The 21797-nt window shown below is 35.6% G+C and overlaps 1 protein-coding gene across 4 annotated transcripts in view; it reads left to right on the top strand.

Moving 5' to 3' along the window:
- Nucleotides 1-21797, top strand: part of MGAT4A (alpha-1,3-mannosyl-glycoprotein 4-beta-N-acetylglucosaminyltransferase A) — a 116106-nt gene that overhangs the window by 73262 nt on the left and 21047 nt on the right. For 2 of the 4 annotated variants that reach the window (XM_070511683.1, XM_070511684.1), the window contains exons 6-10: nt 3989-4035; nt 6089-6202; nt 7655-7730; nt 14262-14376; nt 15412-15542. In XM_070511683.1, the coding sequence (XP_070367784.1) occupies nt 3989-4035; nt 6089-6202; nt 7655-7730; nt 14262-14376; nt 15412-15542 (483 nt within the window). The remainder of the gene's footprint in view (nt 1-3988; nt 4036-6088; nt 6203-7654; nt 7731-14261; nt 14377-15411; nt 15543-21797) is intronic. The other 2 variants (XM_070511685.1, XM_070511686.1) reach the window with 1 other exon arrangement.

Raw genomic sequence — 21797 nt, forward strand, 5'->3', positions numbered from 1 at the left:
ACATAGATGAACCTTGAAGACATTATGCTCAGTGAAAGAAGCCAGTCACAAAGGACCACATATTATATGTTTGCAGTTATATAAAATGTTGAAAATATAAAATTCTATAGAGACAGAAAGTAGATTAGCGGTTGCCTAGGGCTGGGGGCAAAGACATATTAACGGCTGATGGCTAAGGGGTGCAGAGTTTCTTTTGGGAATGATGAAAATGATCTAAAATTGAATGAGATGATGGCTGCACAACTCTGACTTTAGATAGGTGAATTGTATGTTATGTGAATCACACACAAACTAAGAGAGAGAAAAAAGTTAAATGTAAAAATTAAGCATTTCACATTGTGCATACGGAACTGTGAGAGTACAAAGTCATGTAGCTTCTCTTAGGGATATATAAGGAAAGTTTAAGAAGCATAAAAGTGGATTCAAATAAGCCACTAATATTGACAACAATTTACCAACATATACCCATATACACATAAACAATTCATCCACATGTATACTTAAGAATCAGTTTTACCAGTAGTGTATAAATTAATTGAAATGATAATAGTAAATTCCAATCTTCTTATTATAAATTAATGATTTCTGACGTCCCATTTGAAAAGAAATACATCTTTGTGAAATGTCATGGCAGTCAGGAAACTGCAACAAAGTTAGTTGATTTCAGGGAAATGTTTAATTAAAATCAGTCAACACATGAAATAACATGTCACTTTTGAATATTCTTTTGTGTTCTATAATACTGCAAAGACAAAATATGTGAAAGAAATCTCAGCGAAAAAATACTTTTTAAAATAGATAATAGAAATTTATTTCTAATGGTCCAAAGAGTAAAGCAGAAAGTTTGAGGCAAACTCCTATGAAAGATAAATGTTGCAAATGTCAGAGACTTGAGGCTGCTGTAAAACAGTTACCCAGATGAAAAGAAGGAATTTTAAGCACCAGATCAAAAGAGAACATAAAATTAAAAGGACTAAATTTCAAATAACTTGAAGGAAGTTAAACATTGGTTTTAAAAAATATCTCTTATACGTACATTTACTATCTTCTTTCTAGTCATTTCATTCCACAAATATTTACTTGGTGCCTACACTGTAAGCTGGGAGATATATATATATATATATATAATGTCCATATTGTCAAGCTCTGAGTATAGATTAATAAATAAAATAGACAAGATCTCTCCCTTGTGAAATTTAAAACTAATGTAAAATGCAGTCCATAAAAAACCAAAATAGTGAATATAAAATATGGATATAAATAACTGAATATTTAGTAAGTGCTATGAAAATAGTATGCAATAAAAAAGAAAAACAGTGGTGACTCCCCCTCCTCCCCTCCAAGGAAGATGCACACTGAGCTAACGTCTGTGGCAAATCTTCCTCTGTTTTGTATGTGGGCTGCCACCACAGCATGGCCGCCAACCAGCAGTGTAGGTCCACACCTGAGGACTGAACCTGGGCCACTGGAGCGGAGCACACTGAACTTAAGCACTAGGCCACCAGGGCTGGCCCCCAGAGGTGACTTTTTAAATAGGATAGTCAGAGAAAGTCTCTCTGAAGACTTGACATTTAAGCCTAAATCTGATATGTATTTCTATTTAAATCTACAAAAATAAAACACTAAAAAGGAATATTGTAAGTTAATCGGTATGTTAGAGCTTTGTCTGCCCACACATGGCGTGTGTTTAAGATAATACGCTGAAGTATATGATACTGTAAAATTTTCTACTTTTGATCTATTTTAGGGTGTATAATATGCTATCAATAGTACACATGTAATTTGTAAATATAGTATGTATGTACAAATTGGGAACACATGATCAATGGGATGCTGAGCAGAAAAGCTTAGATCACACTGCTGTCCTGGACGAGTCCTGATGAGACAGAGAGGTTGAATTAGCCAGACAGCCCATAGGTAGTCTCTGGAAAGAGGCCATAAAAATAAAGATGGTAGCCACCCCCACTGATGGTTACCTTCTAAATAACCTCTTATGACTTTATATCGTTGAGTTGATAACATTGTTCAAGTCTTCTCTATCCTTACTCATTTTCTGTTTACCCATTCTGTCAAGTACTGAAAGATTACGCTTGAAATCTCAAAGATTGTGAAAGGCCAGTTTTACACGTTTAACTTTCTTCAGAGGAGTCCCAGAACAATCCCCTTAGCAGATACCAGAAAGGATTGATTCTGTTGTATGAGTGACACCAATTCCAGTCATTTAAGCGAATCCTTTGCTAGTCATGTCAGTTAGCATTTAACATAAGAATTATATGTGGTATTAGATATGGATCACTTGTGTTTTATAAATTTTATTACAGATTATGTAATCTACGTTCACATAAACTGCTTCTTCCTGGCCCCCCTCTTGGACAGCCTTCTGGGGATAGGGAGCTGGTCTTGGTCATCTTTGTATTCCTGTTTCCTTGGATAGGCACATCGCTAGCCCTCAATAAATGTTTATCAAATTGAATTTCAGGTTGTTGCTAAACTCATTGAAGTTTATATAATATAAACCAGGCTTGATCATATTCTCCAAAACTGTAGCCTGGTGAGTGGTAAGATACTCATTGGTTAAACTTGTGGATAGCAATTTATTTAGAAAGAGATCACTAACGTTTGGGTTTATGTAGGGGAAGTAGAGGGTTTTGAGTTGTGTGCCAGTTGTATCTCCATGCTTCTTTGTTAAGAGTTTGAAGGATGTGGTCTTAATAAGGTGTCTCACTCCTAAGCCTTTTAAATTTAATAATAAAAGTAGAAATTACTTTCAATTAACATAAATTAAAGTTAAAATACTTTTCCAGAAAACCTCTTATAAAACAACTTTTCTAATTCAATAGTTCTGTAATTTTGGGGTTAAGTTTTATCTTCTCAGCTTTTAAGCTTTATCTTTTTTTAAATTGTGGTAACATTGATTTATAACATATAAATTTCAGGTGTACGTTATTATATTTCGATTCCTGTGTAGATTACATCATGTTCACCACTCAAAGACTAATTACAGTCCATCACCACATATGTGCCTAATCACCCCTTTCGCCCTCTTCCCACCTCTCTTCCCCTCTGGTAACCACCAATCCAATCTCTGTCTCTGTGTGACTGTTTGTCATTATTTTTATCTTCTACTTATGAGTGAGATCATACAGCATTTGACTTCCTCCCTCTGACTTATTTTGCTTAAGCTTTATCTTTTTTATCTTTGTTTTCCTCAAGTATTAAGTGTTTTGGCAGTCTTTATAATATGGATCGTATTTGATGTATTGATTCCATTTAACAATTGAGCATTTTGATATAAACTGTCATTGTATTTAAAATTGAAAGGGAGTATTTGATCTTCACTTGTGTATAATTTAAAAGTACAGAAGTCTGATCAACGTTTATTTCTAACTGTGGTTAAAATGCTCTGGACATGGGTTCTCATTATCAGCCTAATAATAATAATATAGAATAATAACAGAGCTTTTTATTACATGGTTTTGTCATTTAATGTCATAGGCTCTGAGGTATTATTTTTTCCCACCTTGTTTAAAAAAATAGGATGGGAAACTGAGTCTCAGAGCAGTGACCTATTTTAGATTGTACAGGCCAGTAGCTACAGAGGCAAATCTTGAACCTAGGTTATATGATTTCCAAGTGGAAAAATCTTTCCCTGTGGCATTCTGTATCTGTTATTTATTCATGAATTAGAGTTTGGATGTTTCAGAGGAAGTAGAAATAGTTTTTGTGCTCAAGTTTTTCTATTGAATTGAACATAGACAACTGAAAATAATAAAAACTTGCAAATCTGCTTATTGCCTTAGTAAGTACTCAATGATATATATTAGTACAGCAAAAATACAGAAATGTACATCCCATAAATTGTCTCAAAATTTAATGTGATGTTTTCAGTGAATGTTTTAATCATGTATTTAATTTTGAGTTCAGTATTAAAAATTAAATAAAAATATAAAAGCATGAATGTAGATACAATGTTTTTTTTATTTCCCAGACAGATACTGATTATGTACACAGTGTTGTAGCCAACCTGGAGAAAGAGTAAGTTCTTCTTAATTATGGAAATGAAAATATTTTAGTTACTATTGTCTTTTGGCATTTTGCCAAAAGAAAATGCCTTCTTTTATAGTTCATTTCTCTGTGGAGTTCACAGATAGGGCCACCTATCATTGGTCTTTTACATTGTCATAAAGTGAATGCATATATATCCAGTTATCTGATGGGATAAATTTGTGTATTTCATTAAGAAAAGACTTGAATGTCATATGTAGGTAGCACCATCACATAACAGTGTTTAATCCTGGAGACAGTGGATATAGAGAGACATATGAGATTACTTAAATCCTTCACTCTCTGTTTACAAGAAAAAAAATTTCTGCTGTCAGGGCAGATAGTTGCATAGCACTTTCAAACCTCAAGGCTAAACTATGTTTAAATCTTTTATTCTATTCTGCAAAGATTGTGTAACAATTTACTGTGAGCAAGGCACATTGTAGGTAACAGATGGAAAGCTTAGTAAGTTTCGGGTAGCATTAGTTAATATTGCCTTCATAGTTTTAATAGTGATGTCATAAAAATTAGTCTTGATATGGGTTTCTTCATTGAATTGTATCTGTTTTTGCCCCCAAAAGATATATCTTCTCCTTACAAAGAAAACTAAAAGAGAAATAACAATTATTTGCCGAGTCTGGATTTAAAATAATGTGGCTCTATCTTTGTCTATCAAAAAGCTAAAACAAGGGGGCCAGCCCCATGGCTGAGTGGTCAAGTTCGTGTGCTCCACTTTGGTGGCCCAAGGTTCGCTGGTTCAGATCCTGGGGTGACCTACGCACCACTCGTCAAGCCATGCTGTCGCAGCATCCCACATAGAAAAACTAGAAAGACTTACAACTAGGCTGTACAACTATGTACTGGGGCTTTTAGGGGGTGGGGGGGGAGAGGAAGATTGGCAACAGATATTAGCTCAGGGACAATCGTCCTCACCAAAAAGGAAAAAAAAAGATTCCCAGCCATGAGGAGGATGGCAAGAAAGCTAAAACAAGGATTTTAAAAATATATGCATGGTTCAGGATTAAATTGTGCATTTGTTAGATTTTCCTTCAAGTGCTCAATTTCTTGGCAGCCTTTTCTATAAGCACTGTTTAGCATAGACTCCTTAAATATAGGAACAGGGCAATCATTATCGCTCCTACGTGGGCAGGTCTGTGGGGCTGATGCAGTAATTCTCCTGATTCCCTTTTTCCTCAGTGTGTAGGAAAACCAAGCCCAGAAAAAAGTGCAGTTCATCACTAAGAACATTTGTGTGAAGGCAGGTTGTCGCACGAACATCTTGTGGAGGTTTGCAAAAATGAAATAAGGGAGAATGCAAATGTGAAAGAAATTACATTTGAGTCAGTAAAGACTGATTAAAAAAACTTTAGAACAGAGTTTCTGAACCTTGGCACTAGTGACATTTTGGGCTAGATAACTCTTTATTGTGAGGACTGTCCTATGCTTTGTAGGCTGTGTACGCAGCATCCCTGGTGTGTGCCCACTAGATGTCAGTAGCACTGCCCCCACTTATGATGGTCAGATGTCTCCAGACACTACTCAGTGTACCCTCAGGTGAAAAGGTCACGCCCAGTTGAGAAACACCAGTTTACAATGACATATAGTCTATAACCCACAAATAAACCTTCCTGAAAATTGAAGAACTTTGACTTTTGCATGAATATATGTATATAAGTACACACACATGTATTAGTTTGTTTTTCTTCATGTCTCTATTTTCTGTGACCCCTTGATTTGATTTTTTAAAATTCTGATACTATTTGGGAATGTAATACCTACTGTTGGCCTGGGATTTCTATGCTACTCGAAGGATAGTGCCATTTTACACTGTTTTTTAGGCATTATTTTTAAAGAAACCTTGTGCTATTGGAAAAACCTGTATTTTCTGACAAATAAAATCAGTGATGAGCTACCTTACTGAACACACTATGACCATAAAAGTATATCTTACTGATGTGTATTATGTTAAACACAGTAAGTTGAGCATTAAGATAAATAAAGTCCCACAGAACTTAAATAACTCAGCTAACCTTTCTCATGATAGGTTTTCTAAAGAAATCAGTTCTGGCTTGGTGGAAGTAATATCACCTCCTGAGAGCTATTACCCTGACCTGACAAACTTAAAGGAGACGTTTGGAGACTCTAAAGAAAGAGTAAGGTGAGGTTGTGTTGTTTAAAATCCCCCACCCTTGTAAGTGTAATAGATAATAAATGTAGTTCTTGTTTATCGAAGGTTAATACATTTCAGGATTGAGCTAATTAGTGAGAGCTAACAACTTTTGGTTATTTTATTGGAAATTTTACGGAGTCTCAGATGACAGGTTGAATTTGGTAAACTTAACAACTTTTGTAACTGTGCTGCTCTCTGATGTTAGAACTTTTCTTAAGAGTATATTCAGTATAACACAAAACTTAGTCCAGATAGAAGTCTGATGTCTGCATGCAACATAAATGAGAATTGGTTCAATAAAAGTAATAAAAACAGTAATACTGTTCTGCAAAATTATATTGCAGTAGTGTAATTAGTCAATTGGATTTATTCATCTCTGGATCTCTAAAATTAGAGGACTTAACTTTCATTGTGTTGTTGTTAAAAACAAAATAATTTAAGAGATATTGGTATTAGTTTTGGATTTTCTATAACCGGAAAAGAGGAAAAAAATAGTATTTGGGGAAGAGATTTATTGTATTTCTTGAGTTGTTAATTTGTCCCAGAGACAGATATGTTCACACAGTTCGTTAATTGCCTCTCAATAAATATGTTTTTATTTAAAAAATGTTTTGGGTTGAATTTGGTAAAAAATTCTGGATAATCTCATTAAATTCAGAACAGGTTGTGAGGTATATTCTGGAGAAGTTTACTTAGTATGATTCAAAGCTTCGATTTTATTGTGATTTTTTAACCTGGCTTTTGGAACCACTTCTCTTGTTCAACATCAGTTGCCAGTTTATCCCTATGATAAACTGTCAGTGTGTTTCTGTAGGCTACCAAGAATTCGCTGAAAGGACTTAATATTGTCAATTTTAATATGATATTTGGGGTTTTTAAGCATTTAGTACATATTTGTTAATCTCTGCCTGTATGCAAAACATAGTCCTAAGCACCAGAGCAGTGATTCCCCAAAGTGTAATTCTCGAAGCCCTAGTTCCATTAAGATGTTACTGAAAAAAGGGCCTGTGGTCAAGGAAGTTTGGTAAATATTAGATTAAAAACTTTTTTCAACAAATATGTTTACTGCTGGATATTTCAGTGCCTCTAATATACTAATATGTAACCAGAAAGAGAATATATGTGCTTCCCAAACTTACTTGACCTTAGACTTCTTTTTCCTTCAGGACGTCTTGAGGATTAGTGTTTTGAGGGAATACATTTTGATAAAGGCTTCATTAGAGAAAAGTGAATTCTCTTTCATTCTCTCTTAGGTGGGTATATCATGTATGTGTATCTATCTATATCATATATCTGTATATATATCATACATATACATCATGTGTGTATAAAATATATATTGCGTATATATAATATATATTATAAAATATTATACATCTTATCTTATTTTGTTAAATTTGAGTCTGATTCCTGACTTATTTTTGAAAATTTTTATTTCAGATGGAGAACAAAGCAAAACCTAGATTATTGTTTTCTAATGATGTATGCTCAAGAAAAGGGCGTATATTACCTTCAGGTAAGTGTGGTTTTTCATTTAATGTTTTTCATGTTTTTAAAGAAAAAGTAACATCAATGGTATATTTTCAGTAAAATAGGAAGTTTTGAAAGCATAAACCCTCTGAGATCTGTGACATAACAGTGTATCAGAAAGGAGAAGAGTCTGTCATAATCATTGGAAACATGGTCTCTGCGCTTCCATCCTCTGGGTTAGCACAAACTCGGGCTCTCCACTTAGTGGTGTGACATTGCACAGGGCACTCATCTCCTCCTTCCTTTTCTCCCATCCCTCCATCTTCTCTCTCATCCCCCTCTCTCCTCGGTTAAAAAGAACCTTAAGATTTAATTATTTGGCAAATTTTACAGAAGGATTTCCATATAAGTTTTTAGTGGTCTTATGGTAGGCTTGTTTGTTGTATGCCACCATACATTTACATTTATATTGAAGATAGTAAAACTGACATTTCATTCTAATAGTCCAACTTTTAGCAGCATGGCTCAAAAAATAAGTCTTTAATGATACAGATTTTAAGTTAGTCAGGTAGTCAGATAGGCAACAACTTCAATAATTTTAGGAAGCTCTTGTTTCTTCCAAATCTCATTTTCATTAATGATGTAAGCTTGAATTTCACAATTGGAATTTCATTTCTTTAACCAAAGTTCTTTATCCCTTGTTCAAATTGCAGATACTTCTGAGAGATACAGCACAGTAAGCCTGTCGGTTATTTTTTTCAGTATAAAAAGTTTATTAGATCTTTTCCTGAGAGGATGTTTTGATGAGAGTGGCAAGAAGAGGCTCTGGGTCCCCAAATCAGAAAGGAAATGGTTGGGCAGCTGCTGGCAGGGGTTGAGGCGGGGAGGAAAGAAGGAAAAAAGCCTGGCATCATGTAGGAAGGCAGACCTATTAAGGAGAGACTTTGTCTCCTTTGACATTTTACCTGGGACCAGCTGCATTCAGATGTGCACGAGCCCTTCCTTGGTTCACAGGATGGGAAATGTGAATGATATAGGGTCAGAATATAACACTGTAACAGTAAACAACAGTTGTGCATATAAAAACACAATATCCTAGATTTGGATGGTACATTTCCTTTAAATACCTTAAAGTCTTATTTTAATTTCATAATAATAATTTCAAAACATTTTATTTTAACATATCCCAAATATTAGTATAGTTGAATCTTGCTCTTTGTTCTAGGGCCCATATATAACTATTTACATTATGATCAAGAACTTTATAGAGAGAATTTAAAAGTATAGTTGTATCACTTTTAAAATTTGTTTTAAATTTCCCTCCAAGGAAAGAATTAATGGAACCTCAAAGCTTTTTGGTGGAGTATAGGAAAAGTAAATATTTAGGAAATTAAGGAAAGATGGGGTTAAGAAGGAGAGGATGTTAAGGAGAACTTTTCCCAAGCAGGGTCAGTATATAAGATATTATAACAGCAGAAGCAGCTATGAACTAACAGTTATTGCATGCTTACCATGTGTCAGGCATTATTCTTTACGATTTATGCTTTACACATCTTAACTCATTTAATGCAACCATTTTTTACAAGAACATTTTGTACGTACTGTCATATAGCCTGTTTTGATGTCACTTAACATAGTGTAGACACCTTTATATGCCAGTAATTATAGATTGGTACAATTTTTACTCACTTCTTGACGTGATTCAGAGTATTCACGTATCATAATGACTTTATTGTTGGTCGTTTAGATTGTTTCCAACTTTTTAGCTGTTTCAAGGATGAATTCAGTGAACATTCTTAAAATTACCCTATTTGCCAAAAAATTATGCCTCAAAAAGAGGGAGTTGCTTCACATTCAAGTCTTTACATAATCTCATATAGAATTCTCTCAGTGAGTTTATTATGATTTATAAAGTATTGGTGGGAAAAACATATTTGCCTGGAAAGTCTTCAGTTTAATGCTAGTTTTGAGTGTTTGTGAAGGATAGAAATCACCTGGGAAATTTGGGGAAAATCATAGTGAGGGGTTAGGAAGCAAAGGATTTTAACCTAGACTTTATGATTGTCCTAGGAATGTGTTGCCTATGTTGGGGGTGTATTACCCAAGACTTCTGAAGAGTGCCTTTAAAAAGGCAGTAGAGCCAGGGCTGACTCTGGTCCTCAGAGACATAAACAAGGGAAGAAGAAAATGCCACTTGTCCTAGCGCTATGCTTATGGCTTGGAATGAAGTTTCCAGTGACAGCATCATACACAATTTCATAAAGTGCTGTATCACAAATAACTTGGAATTGAAAACAGTGTCTTCTGGAAAACTGTTCGATGATTCAGGCATTTCATGGGTGGTACTGAGTAATTCTTCCTGTATCACATAATGAGGCGCCGTATGTCTGGTTGTCCCACTTTTACTGATGCTGAGATTAATCAGTGGATTTAGTGGTGTCAGCTTCATCTCTCCTTTGTAAACCTCCCCAGCAGCCATTCCTCCTGTGATTTCAGGATCCATTGAATATTTACCCCCAGACCAATTATTTCTTTAGAGGTTGCCAAGTGGTAATTTTCTAATTCTGTAATTTCTAATGCTCTTATAAGCTGAATTCTTCTATAGAGAACTTTCCCTCCTTAACTACTTGGTTACCTTGAAAAATAGCTCACAGAGGAAAGGCATGATAAATGTTTGATTTTCTCTTCATCAGTTGTTAAATTTGGAACCCTAGCAATCTCCAGTTGTGGCCATTTTTAAAGTATCGTTATGAACTCATGGATTTTTAAGATATATTTGATTTGCCTCAATCTTTGCAATCATTATTTATGTTGATGCTTACATTGGTACATCATAAGCCAGTGGAAATCTCTTCAAACTGGCTCTTATGTTCTTTACATATAAGTCCAGTAATCTTTGATCACTTCTTTGCTGACTGACACATCTTGCGTATTTCTTATTCCAGATCTAGAATCAGCCATTTCTGTAAAGATCCTGTGCCTTTTGGAAGCATATGCTATTTAGGACACAATCTGAGTGCTTGAGATTGCTATTGCTATTTTGGTGTCCTTGCTTCTAGGCTTTTCAGCAAGGAAAAGAGATTTTACTTTTCAGAGAAAAAAAAAATCACAAGTTTATATTGATATTCCCAGTTGAAATGTAAGATTATAGGGTTTTTATTTAACTTTTTTGAATTTATACATGTATTTCTTTTCTCTTGGTTTTCAATAAAATTATCCTAATGACATATTTCTTTTATTCTATAATATAGACTACAATAGTTTCAAAATAACAATACCAAGATCACTACTAACAGTTAGACTACTGAATGCAATTTAAATTTTCTTTGTCCTTTTTTTCCTCTTAGATTATAGCCTGTTGTGACTATATAGTCAAAATTCTGTTTGAAAGTCACTTCTAGAGATTCTTTATATGGTGTTACCATGCTGTCAACTTGATATGAAACTAGGTTCATTTGTTTCAGTTTGTATTCAGTTTTTAGGATTTTTTTTCCCTTTTTACTTGTAAAAAACATAACATTCCAAAACCAAAACTTATGTAGGGGCCAGTGCTATGGCCAAGTGGTTAAGTTCATGTGCTCCACTTCAGCGGCCCAGGGTTTTGCGGGTATGGATCCTGGGCGTGGACTTAGCACTGCTCATCAAGACATGCTGAGGCAGCATCCCACATAGAGAAACTAGAAGTACCTGCAACTAGGATATTGCAACTGGGGGCTTTGGGGAGAAGAAGAAAAAAAGAACTTGTGTAAAACAAGATACATTCACAGAAGTCTCACTTTTAGGCCTGTCCCCTTTACTGTGTTTCTTCTCTCCCCCATGGGTGACCACCATTAGTTTTTGGTTTCTCCTTATACTTTTAAAAAATTTAAGCAAAAATGTAAATATAACATTCCACCTCTTTCTGATTCTACATTTGCATACTGTAAAAACAATATTGTACATCTTGTTTTTTAGCTTTCCTCTGTAAACTAGCGATCACTAATGAGATATGGGTTAGATTTTTCAAAGAGTGTCTCTTGCCATAACGAAACACTGGTGGCAGAGAAGCACGTATATTCACTAAAATACCTGTACATGAAGGTTCATGGCAGCTTTATTCGTAATTGCCAAAATCTGGAAGCAACCTAAACGTTCTTAAGGAGGCGAATGGTTAAACAAACTGTGGTACATCCATACCATGGAATACTAATAATGAAAAGAAACATACATCTTGGATCTTAGGAGTATTATGCCGAGTTTAAAAAGCCAGTCTTAAAAAGTTACATACTGTATGATTCCATTTATATAGCATTCTTGAAATGACAAAATTACTCATGTACCACATAATGACGTTTTGGTCAACAATGAACCACATATACGATGGAGGTCCCATAAGATTAATACCATATAACCTAGGTGTGTAGTAGTCTATACCATCTAGATTCATCTAAGGACGCTATGATGTTCGCATAACGACAAAGTTGCCTAATGACACATTTCTTAGGAGTATCACCATCGTTATGTGACGCATGACTGTATAGAGTTAGAGAACAGACTATTGTTACCAGAGGCTAGGAAGGGAGTGAAAGAGAGAGAGGTGGCTGTGGATACAAAGGGTAGCTTGAGAATCCTTGTGATGGAACTGTTCTGTCTTCTAACTGTAGTGGTAGTCACACAAATCTACACAGGTAAAATTGCACGGAACCAAATACACATAAACACACACCACTGAATACATGTAGAACTTGGTGAAATTTGAATAAGGTCGATGAATTGTATCAAAGTCAGTTTGCTGATTTTGATATTGTACTGTAGTTATATTGGAGAATGTTATACTGGGGGAAACTGGGTGAAGGGTGTTTGGGAATCTCTCTATTATTTCTTAGAGCTGCATATGAATCTATAATTATCTTAAAATAAAAAGTTTTTTAACAAGTGAAGTTGTTGGATGAGATGTGAGAGTGGAACAAAGTAATTTTTCTAGTTTAATATAAAAAATGTGAATTTATGTGTGATAACCAAAATTAGTGTACTAAATTTTAAGTAAACATTTGACTATTTCATCTACATCTCTGTATTTTTAAATTAGTCCAAAACTTGTTTTTAAACTTACTTATTGGAAAAACGTGGAATTGCCTGATAATAGGGGTCATCTTTCCTTTGGGTATATACAGGAAGTGTTTAGGTTTGAGCATGGGCATCTCTTTCAGAAAGCAAGGGTGGGTGCCAGTGTAGCTCTATGCTTTGTCTAGTTTTCCCTTCAGCTTCCCTAAAAGCTCTGAGGGCATAAAACATGTCTTTTTGTTCACTGAAATATTCCCAGTGTTTAGTCTAGTGTCTGGAACATAATAGAAGCTCAATAAATATTTGGTGATTCAGTGTCATATCTTTCCAAGTACTACTGTTTCTTCACAGGTGGGAAGAAGAAAACGTATGGGACTTAAAGATGTGAAAGATCTAAATACTAAAATAAGTGAAAATTACTTAGTGGGTAACTGGAAATGATAACATGAAATTAAGAAGAGGAAAAGTTTCTTAGGATATTAAAATCATCTTGTGACTTTAAAATTTTATGAAAGGACATTCTGTGGAGGAAGTCTTTGTAGACACTCCTGATCCCTGATCTCTGTCAACTCCCCATGGAGCTGGTAAAAATTCTGAGGGTAGATAACACATGGTGCTGGCAGAGTACATGGGGTTAACTGGCACTCTGTGAATTGCCACAGCATCTTAAGTATTTTGAAGATATCTTATAAATTATAAAAAGGGAACTTTTAGGAATCTATCCTACAGAAATGAAAAACACTAATGTGTAAGTATAAGCGTATTTATTGCAGCATTTGTTTGCTTTGACAAAAAATGAGAAACAACCTGAATGTCTGCCTATGAGCAGGGAAGAGTTGAGTGAATTGTTATACATCAATACTGTGGCACAGTATGCATCTACTAAAAAGATCATGTGATTTAAATATATCCTTATTACCATGGAAGGATATTCATGATATATTAAGAGAAAAAAGCCAGTTTCATAATATGATCCTTTTTTAATAAAAATGTAAATGTAGATGGGAACCGTAAGTATGTATGGGCCTGTATGTGCTGTATGTCCATACAGAAGGTGTCAAATGGATGCACACCCAGCTTTTAACATTGGTCACCTCAGCTAGCAGGGTGGAGTGCAGAGAAGGAAAGCTGCTAGCTTTTTCTTTGACTTTCTTTTTGACTTGGTACATGTATTATGCAAAAAGCAAAAAAATTTAAAAGGCCAACAGAAATTCTTTTCCTTTGAAGAATAAAAAAGATGGTGTAAAATCATGTTGGGCACTATGAAAGGACCAAAAGGGGTAATTCGTGGAGTGGTATTGTTATTTCCCACAGTGAGGGAGTGGGTTAGTTGACTTGCTATGTGCATCTTCCATTTTATTTTCCTCATTTTCTTTTAATACATTTTTTTTATATTTTCATCATTGTTGACCATTGTTTTCTTGATTTTCATTATAAAAGTGTACTTCGGTTTTTCCACAATAAAGAATGTCCTTCTGTTTGAATGTGTCCTTCTCTTTCTGAGTTATTAATATGATTGTTCAACTTCCTTTAGCTTGAAGACGATATTATTGTCAAACAGAATTACTTTAACACTATAAAAAATTTTGCACTTCAACTTTCTTCTGAGGAATGGATGATACTAGAGTTCTCCCAGCTGGGCTTCATTGGTAAGGAAAGTGTCAGATTTCTCTGCTTTTCAGAAATAGCTGTGACTCTTGGAGTCTTAAACTAATTGTTTTTTTACCTTAAATTTGTCTTTTTTTCTCTAGAAATGGAGTGCTTTTGAGGAAGTTTAACTTAGGTAAACTTCCATGTATGAAATGATGAAAGTCAATCCCAAGTAGCGTTTGGAGACCTCAGAGATTGTAATGCTTCCTCTAGAGTTCTTCTCTGGCGCCCCCAGTGCCTCCTGTATAGCCCAGTGCTTTTGCAAGGTTGAGGTTCTTTTGAAAAGAATGCAACACTAGCAGTTTTCTAATATGAATTCCTGGTATTTGATGTAGTACATGAGGTTCTTGTTCAGTAATTGGTATTCATATGTTGCTTTCAGTGACTAGTCAGGGTGCTCATTTTACAAGTTTTTTTCACTAAAATTCCTAAATTATCCAATTAAAGAGAATATGTTTAAAGTTGAAGAACTGAAGGGAATTTACGGGTTTTAAGAAACACCCAGAGGATAACATTTCACTTCCTGTGGTACTTTAAAACTTTAAGTATTAGAGGCTGGGCCTTTGACCTTGTTGATCATTTGTCTCAAAACTTAATTTAAGAGTCAAAAAACATCTTTACTTGTGAAGGTTTCAGTGAAGACAGAATTAGGAGTCCTTGTTTTTTGCATTAATTGATTTAGTTAAAAATTTTTACCTACACCTCTTAAGTTTCTTTTTTTATGGGAAGAATCTTAATAAGCATAAAGGAAAAATCTCTGCCTGCTTCCTGACTCCCTTGAGCCAGTAATTGTCGGATAGATTTTGTAACAGAGAAAGTCAGGAGTTCAGTACTTCCTTTTATACCCAGGTGACAACTTGGAGTGTTTAGCTAATGCAGGTTTCTTTGGTTTTGGTAAGACAAGTGGGGATTATTCACAATGATTTATGATCGGAAGCACAGCTTTAATGTATTTGTTGTATAGATTTCTCTTATTTAAGCCATTTGTTGCTTGGTTTCTTTATTACAGCTATTGACTGGGGATATCTTTTCAGGTAAAATGTTTCAAGCACCAGACCTCACTCTGATTGTAGAGTTCATATTTATGTTCTATAAGGAGAAACCCATTGATTGGCTCTTGGACCATATTCTCTGGGTGAAAGTCTGCAACCCGGAAAAAGATGCAGTAAGTTAATTTCTTATGAAGGTAGAAGAAGCTTCTTTTCTATATTTTGTGAAAGTGACTTACAGGGAGCCAGATTTTGTAAAGGAACAATTAAATAGCTAGCTGAAAGAAAACAGTGTTTCACTTAACATTTCAAGTGCTGGCCTTCTTTCATGAACTGACAAAACTCCTACGCTAGAGAGACTTAAATAGCAGAGGAAAATCCTGTAAATGAGTGAAGGCCACTTTTCTTTAAATTGCTGATAAATGTTTATAGTGTCTTCAGGCTCTGGTATGTCCTTCCTGTTGGCTCTAGATGTTGATCATATCCTGTGTGGGGTGTTGTTTCAGTTTTCTTCATATTCTGTGTCAGCTTTCTTTTTTCAAATACTTTGGGGACAATATCAGTTCCCAACACATCTGGAAATAGGGAATAAAATAGAAGTAATATTTTATACGAAAACAGTGGCAAGTCAAAAAAGTACCTTTCACTGTGTTACTTGCAAGAAACCAATGTTCATACTAATATGCTGACCTTTGGGATGATGGTGGCAAGTAAGTAAATGATGATTTTTGCTTTGATTATTCAAATATCAAGTTATTTCCCTAGAAATCTTATTGTAAAACGTAATTAGCTGTGTTTTCCTTGTCCAATTTGAATTATACCTCTGAAAAGAAAAGTAAATTTTTATTTATTTGGGGTAAGCGTAAATAAAATATGAATGTACACATTCTTAAAATGAATGTAAATTTTGACATGTAATAACAAGGAAATATTTATTATAAGTGTATGTTATTATAGGGTTGACAACATTCATTCTAACAAACAAACATTTAAATTTTTTTTTTGAGGAAGATTAGCCCTGAGCTAACATCTGTACCAGTCCTCCTCCACTTTTCTATGTGGGTGGCCACCACAGCATGGCTCATGAGTGGTGTAGGTCTGCGCCTGGGATCCCAACCCATGAACCCAGGCTGCTGAAGTGGTGCATGCCTAACTTAACCACTATGCCATGGGGCTGGCCCAATAAACATTTAATTTGACTTTGTGACTTTATATTCTCTAGAATAGTTTGATCATCCTACTTGCCAGTTAGTTTTTAGGACACTGTCTTCTGGTGTCTGTAAGCTATTATTGCGTTCTCTTTGTTTTTTAAAAAAATAACCACTTTTTAGACCAGAACCTGGAATCTAGCGAAATAGCAGAGTATCTACTTTCCAACAATGATTGCACATATAAATTGATTTGAACAACTCATTTTTATGATGTAATAAGCCCTTACCTGTATTTTCTTTGTGATTTGCAGGAATTTTTATTGTAGGAAACAAAAAATGTCATCTTTACACTCTTACAATATACTTGCATTTAATTGTCCTGTGCAGTTTTGTCTAATATATGGTTAGGTTCTAAAATGAGCCTGTGAGGTGAAAATCTCTCTAGTAAAAATGAAAACTCTTTACATCATACATATCTTTTAGTACATAAACCTTTGGACAGTGTTATCTGTTCTTTCACTCTTCCTCAGGCCATGTTTTTCTGTGGCACATAATTCTTCAGTTGCTTCCACTAGGATGTCGAGGGAGCTGTCACCACAGACTTGCTGGCCTCCAGAACAGCATCTCTTTGACAGTGTCTGGGGAATCCCTCAAAGCATTCGTACATTCTCCCAAAGGCTCTGGACCTGTTTTGACTCTTCAGGCCCCAGTGTGTCCATTGCCTATTGGGTGATGGACTCCATCTCAGGCACTCTTCTTTTCTTCTTGCCCTCTCTCTCCTCCACTTTCCCTCTCCCCACGCTTTTTTTTTTTTTTTTATTAATGTTATGATAGATTACAACCTTGTGAGGTTTCAGTTGTACATTTTTTTTAGTCATGTTGTGGGTACACCACTTCCCCCTCTGTGCCATCCCCCCACCCCCCCTTTTCCCTGGTAACCACCGATCAGATCTCCTTATCAATATACTAATTTCCACCTATGAGTGGAGTCATATAGAGTTCGTCTTTCTCTGACTGGCTTATTTCGCTTAACATAATACCCTCGAGGTCCATCCACGTTGTTGTGAATGGGCCAATTTTGTCTTTTTTTATGGCTGAGTAGTATTCCATTGTGTATATATACCACATCTTTTTTATCCAATCATCAGTTTCTGGGCATGTAGGCTGGTTCCACGTCTTGGCTATTGTAAATAATGCTGCGATGAACATAGGGGTGCAACGGACTCTTGAGATATCTGATATCAGGTTCTTAGGATAGATACCCAGTAATGGGCTGGCTGGGTCATAGGGTATTTCTATTTTTAACTTTTTGAGAAGTCTCCATACTGTTTTCCATAGTGGCTGTACCAGTTTGCATTCCCACCAACAGTGTATGAGGGTTCCTTTTTCTCCACAACCTCTCCAACATTTGTCACTCTTGGTTTTGGATGTTTTTGCCAATCTAACGGGTGTAAGGTGATATCTTAGTGTAGTTTTGATTTGCATTTCCCTGATGATTAGCGATGATGAACATCTTTTCATGTGTCTATTGGCCATATTCATATCTTCTTTTGAGAAATGTCTGTTCATGTCCTCTGCCCATTTTTTGATCGGGTTGTTTGTTTTTTTGTTGTTAAGTAGTGTGAGTTCTTTGTCTATTATGGAGATTAACCCTTTGTCGGATAAGTGGCTTGTAAATATTTTTTCCCAATTAGTGAGCTGTTTTTTTGTTTCAATCCTGTTTTCCCTTGCCTTGAAGAAGCTCTTTAGTCTGATGAAGTCCCATTTATTTATTCTTTCTATTGTTTCCCTCAACTGAGGAGTTACAGTGTCCGAAAAGATTCTTTTGAAACTGATGTCAAAGAGTGTACTGCCTATATTCTCTTCCAAAAGACTTATTGTCTCAGGCCTAATCTTTAGGTCTTTGATCCATTTTGAGTTTATTTTGGTGTGTGGTGAAAAAGACTGGTCAATTTTCAATCTTTTGCATGTGGCTGTCCAGTTTTCCCAGCACCATTTGTTGAAGAGACTTTCTTTTCTCCATTGTAGGCCCTCTGCTCCTTTGTCGAAGATTAGCTGTCCATAGATGTGTGGTTTTATCTCTGGGCTTTCAATTCTGTTCCATTGATCTGTGGACCTGTTTTTGTACCAGTACCATGCTGTTTTGATCACTGTAGCTTTGTAGTATGTTTTGAAATCGGGGATTGTGATTCCGCCGGCTTTGTTTTTCTTGCTCAGGATTGCTTTAGCAATTCGCAGTCTTTTGTTGCCCCATATGAATTTTAGGATTGTTTGTTCAATTTCTGTGAAGAATGTTCTTGGGATTCTGATTGGGATAGCATTGAATCTGTATATTGCTTTAGGTAGTATGGACATTTTAACTATGTTTATTCTTCCAATCCATGTGCAAGGAATGTCTTTCCATCTCTTTATGTCATCGTCAATTTCTTTCAAGAAAGTCTTGTAGTTTTCATTGTATAGATCCTTCACTTCCTTGGTTAAGTTTATCCCAAGGTATTTTATTCTTTTCGTTGCGATTGTGAATGGGATTGAGTTCTTGAGTTCTTTTTCTGTTGGTTCATTGTTAGTGTATGGAAATGCTACTGATTTATGCACGTTAATTTTATACCCTGCTACTTTGCTGTAGTTGTTGATTATTTCTAATAGTTTTTCTGTGGATTCTTTGGGGTTTTCTATATATAAGATCATGTCGTCTGCAAACAACGAGAGTTTTACTTCTTCGTTACCTATTTGAATTCCTTTTATTTCTTTTTCCTGCCGAATTGCTCTGGCCAGCACCTCCAGTACTATGTTGAATAGGAGTGGTGAAAGTGGGCACCCTTGTCTTGTTCCTGTCCTCAGGGGGATGGCTTTCAGTTTTTGTCCATTGAGTATGATGTTGGCTGTGGGTCTATCATATATGGCCTTTATTATGTTGAGGTCCTTTCCTTCTATACCCATTTTACTGAGGGTTTTTATCATAAATGGGTGTTGGATCTTGTCGAATGCTTTCTCTGCATCTATTGAGATGATCATGTGGTTTTTGTTTTTCATTTTGTTGATGTAGTGTATCACGTTGATTGACTTGCGGATGTTGAACCATCCCTGTGTCCCTGGTATAAATCCCACTTGATCATGGTGTATAATCTTTTTGATGTATTGCTGTAATCGGTTTGCCAAAATTTTGTTGAGGATTTTTGCATCTATGTTCATCGGTGATATCGGCCTGTAGTTCTCCTTCTTTGTGTTGTCCTTGTCAGGTTTGGGGATCAGGGTGATGTTGGCTTCATAGAATGTGTTAGGGAGTTCTCCATCTTTCTCAATTTTCTGGAACAGTTTGAGGAGAATAGGTATTAAGTCTTCTTTGAATGTTTGGTAGAATTCTCCAGAGAAGCCGTCTGGTCCTGGACTCTTATTTTGGGGAGGTTTTTGATTACCGTTTCTATTTCCTTACTTGTGATTGGCCTATTCAGATTCTCCATTTCTTCCTGATTCAGTTTGGGGAGATTGTAGGAGTCCAGGAATTTGTCCATTTCTTCCAGGTTGTTCAATTTGTTGGCATATAGTTTTTCATAGTATTCTCTTATGATCTCTTGTATTTCATTGGTATCTGTTGTGATTTCTCCTCTGTCATTCCTAATTTTATTAATTTGCGATTTCTCTCTTCTTTTCTTGGTGAGTCTGGCTAGGGGTTTGTCAATTTTGTTAATTCTTTCGAAGAACCAACTCTTTGTTTCATTGATCCTTTCTGTTGTCTTTTTTGTTTCAATATCGTTTATTTCTGCTCTTATTTTTATTATTTCCCTCCTTCTACTGACTCTGGGCTTTGTTTGTTCTTCTTTTTCTAGTTCTGTTAGTCGTCGTTTGAGGTTGCTTATGTGAGCTTTTTCTTGTTTAGTGAGGTGAGCCTGTATTGCGATGAATTTCCCTCTTAGGACTGCTTTTGCTGCATCCCAAATGATTTGGTATGTCGTGTTCTCATTTTCATTAGTCTCCAGATAAAATTTGATGTCTTCTTTAATTTCTTCAATGATCCATTGTTTGTTGAGAAGCGTGTTGTTTAGTCTCCACATTTTTGCACCTTTCTCTGCTTTTTTCTTGTAGTTGATTTCTAGTTTCATAGCATTATGATCAGAAAAGATGCTTGATATTATTTCAACTCTCTTGTATTTATTGATGTTTGCTTTGGTTCCCAAAATATGGTCAATCCTTGAGAATGTTCCATGTGCACTTGAGAAGAATGTGTAACCTGCTGTTTTTGGATGAAGTGTTCTATATTTATCTATTAAGTCCATCTGGTCTAATTTTTCATTTAATTCTATTATTTCCTTGTTGATTTTCTGTCTGGATGTTCTGTCCATTGGTGTTAATGGTGTGTTGAGGTCCCCTACTATTATTGTATTGTTGTTGATGTCTTCTTTTAGTTCTGTTAAGAGTTGCTTTACAAATTTTGGTGCTCCTGTGTTGGGTGCGTATATATTTATAAGTGTTATGTCTTCTTGGTGGAGAGTCCCTTTTATCATTATATACTGTCCCTCTTTATCTTTCTTTATCTGTTTTGCTTTGAAATCTACCTTGTCTGATATTAGTATAGCGACACCTGCTTTCTTTTGTTCATTATTAGCTTGGAGTATTGTTCTCCATCCCTTCACTCTGAGTCTGTGTTTGTCTTTGGGGCTGAGGTGTGTTTCCTGGAGGCAGCATATTGTTGGATCCTGTTCTTTGATCCATCCTGCCACTCTGTGTCTTTTGATTGGGGAGTTCAATCCATTTACATTTAGAGTGATTATTGAGATGTGGGGGCCTACCACTACCATTTTGTGTCTTGTTTTCCGCTTTTCTTCAGTTTCCTTTGTTTCTCCTCCCATGGTTTAATCTGTTCTGATGTAGAGCTGCTACTCTCTGTTGTTGTCCTTCTACTTATCTCCTCTGCTCTTGGTTTTGTAGCCCCTTTCCTTTTTTTGATTTTTCAGGAATGAGGGTTTTCCTGAGGATTTCCTGAAGAGGAGGTTTTGTGGCAATGAACTCCCTTAATTTTTGTCTATCTGCGAAAGTTTTTATTTCTCCATCGTATTTGAAGGATATTTTCGCTGGGTAGAGAATTCTCGGCTGTAGATTTTTGTCCTTCAGATTTTTGAATATATCATTCCACTCTCTTCTAGCCTGTTAAGTTTTTGCTGAGAAATCTGCTGATAGCCTGATGGGGGTTCCTTTGTAGGTTAGTTTCTTTTGCCTGGCTGTCCTTAGTATTTTCTCCTTGTCATTGACTTTTGCTAGCTTCACTACTATATGCCGTGGAGT

Source organism: Equus asinus, chromosome 6 (genome assembly GCF_041296235.1).
Source record: "Equus asinus isolate D_3611 breed Donkey chromosome 6, EquAss-T2T_v2, whole genome shotgun sequence".
Taxonomy (NCBI): Eukaryota; Metazoa; Chordata; class Mammalia; order Perissodactyla; family Equidae; genus Equus; species Equus asinus.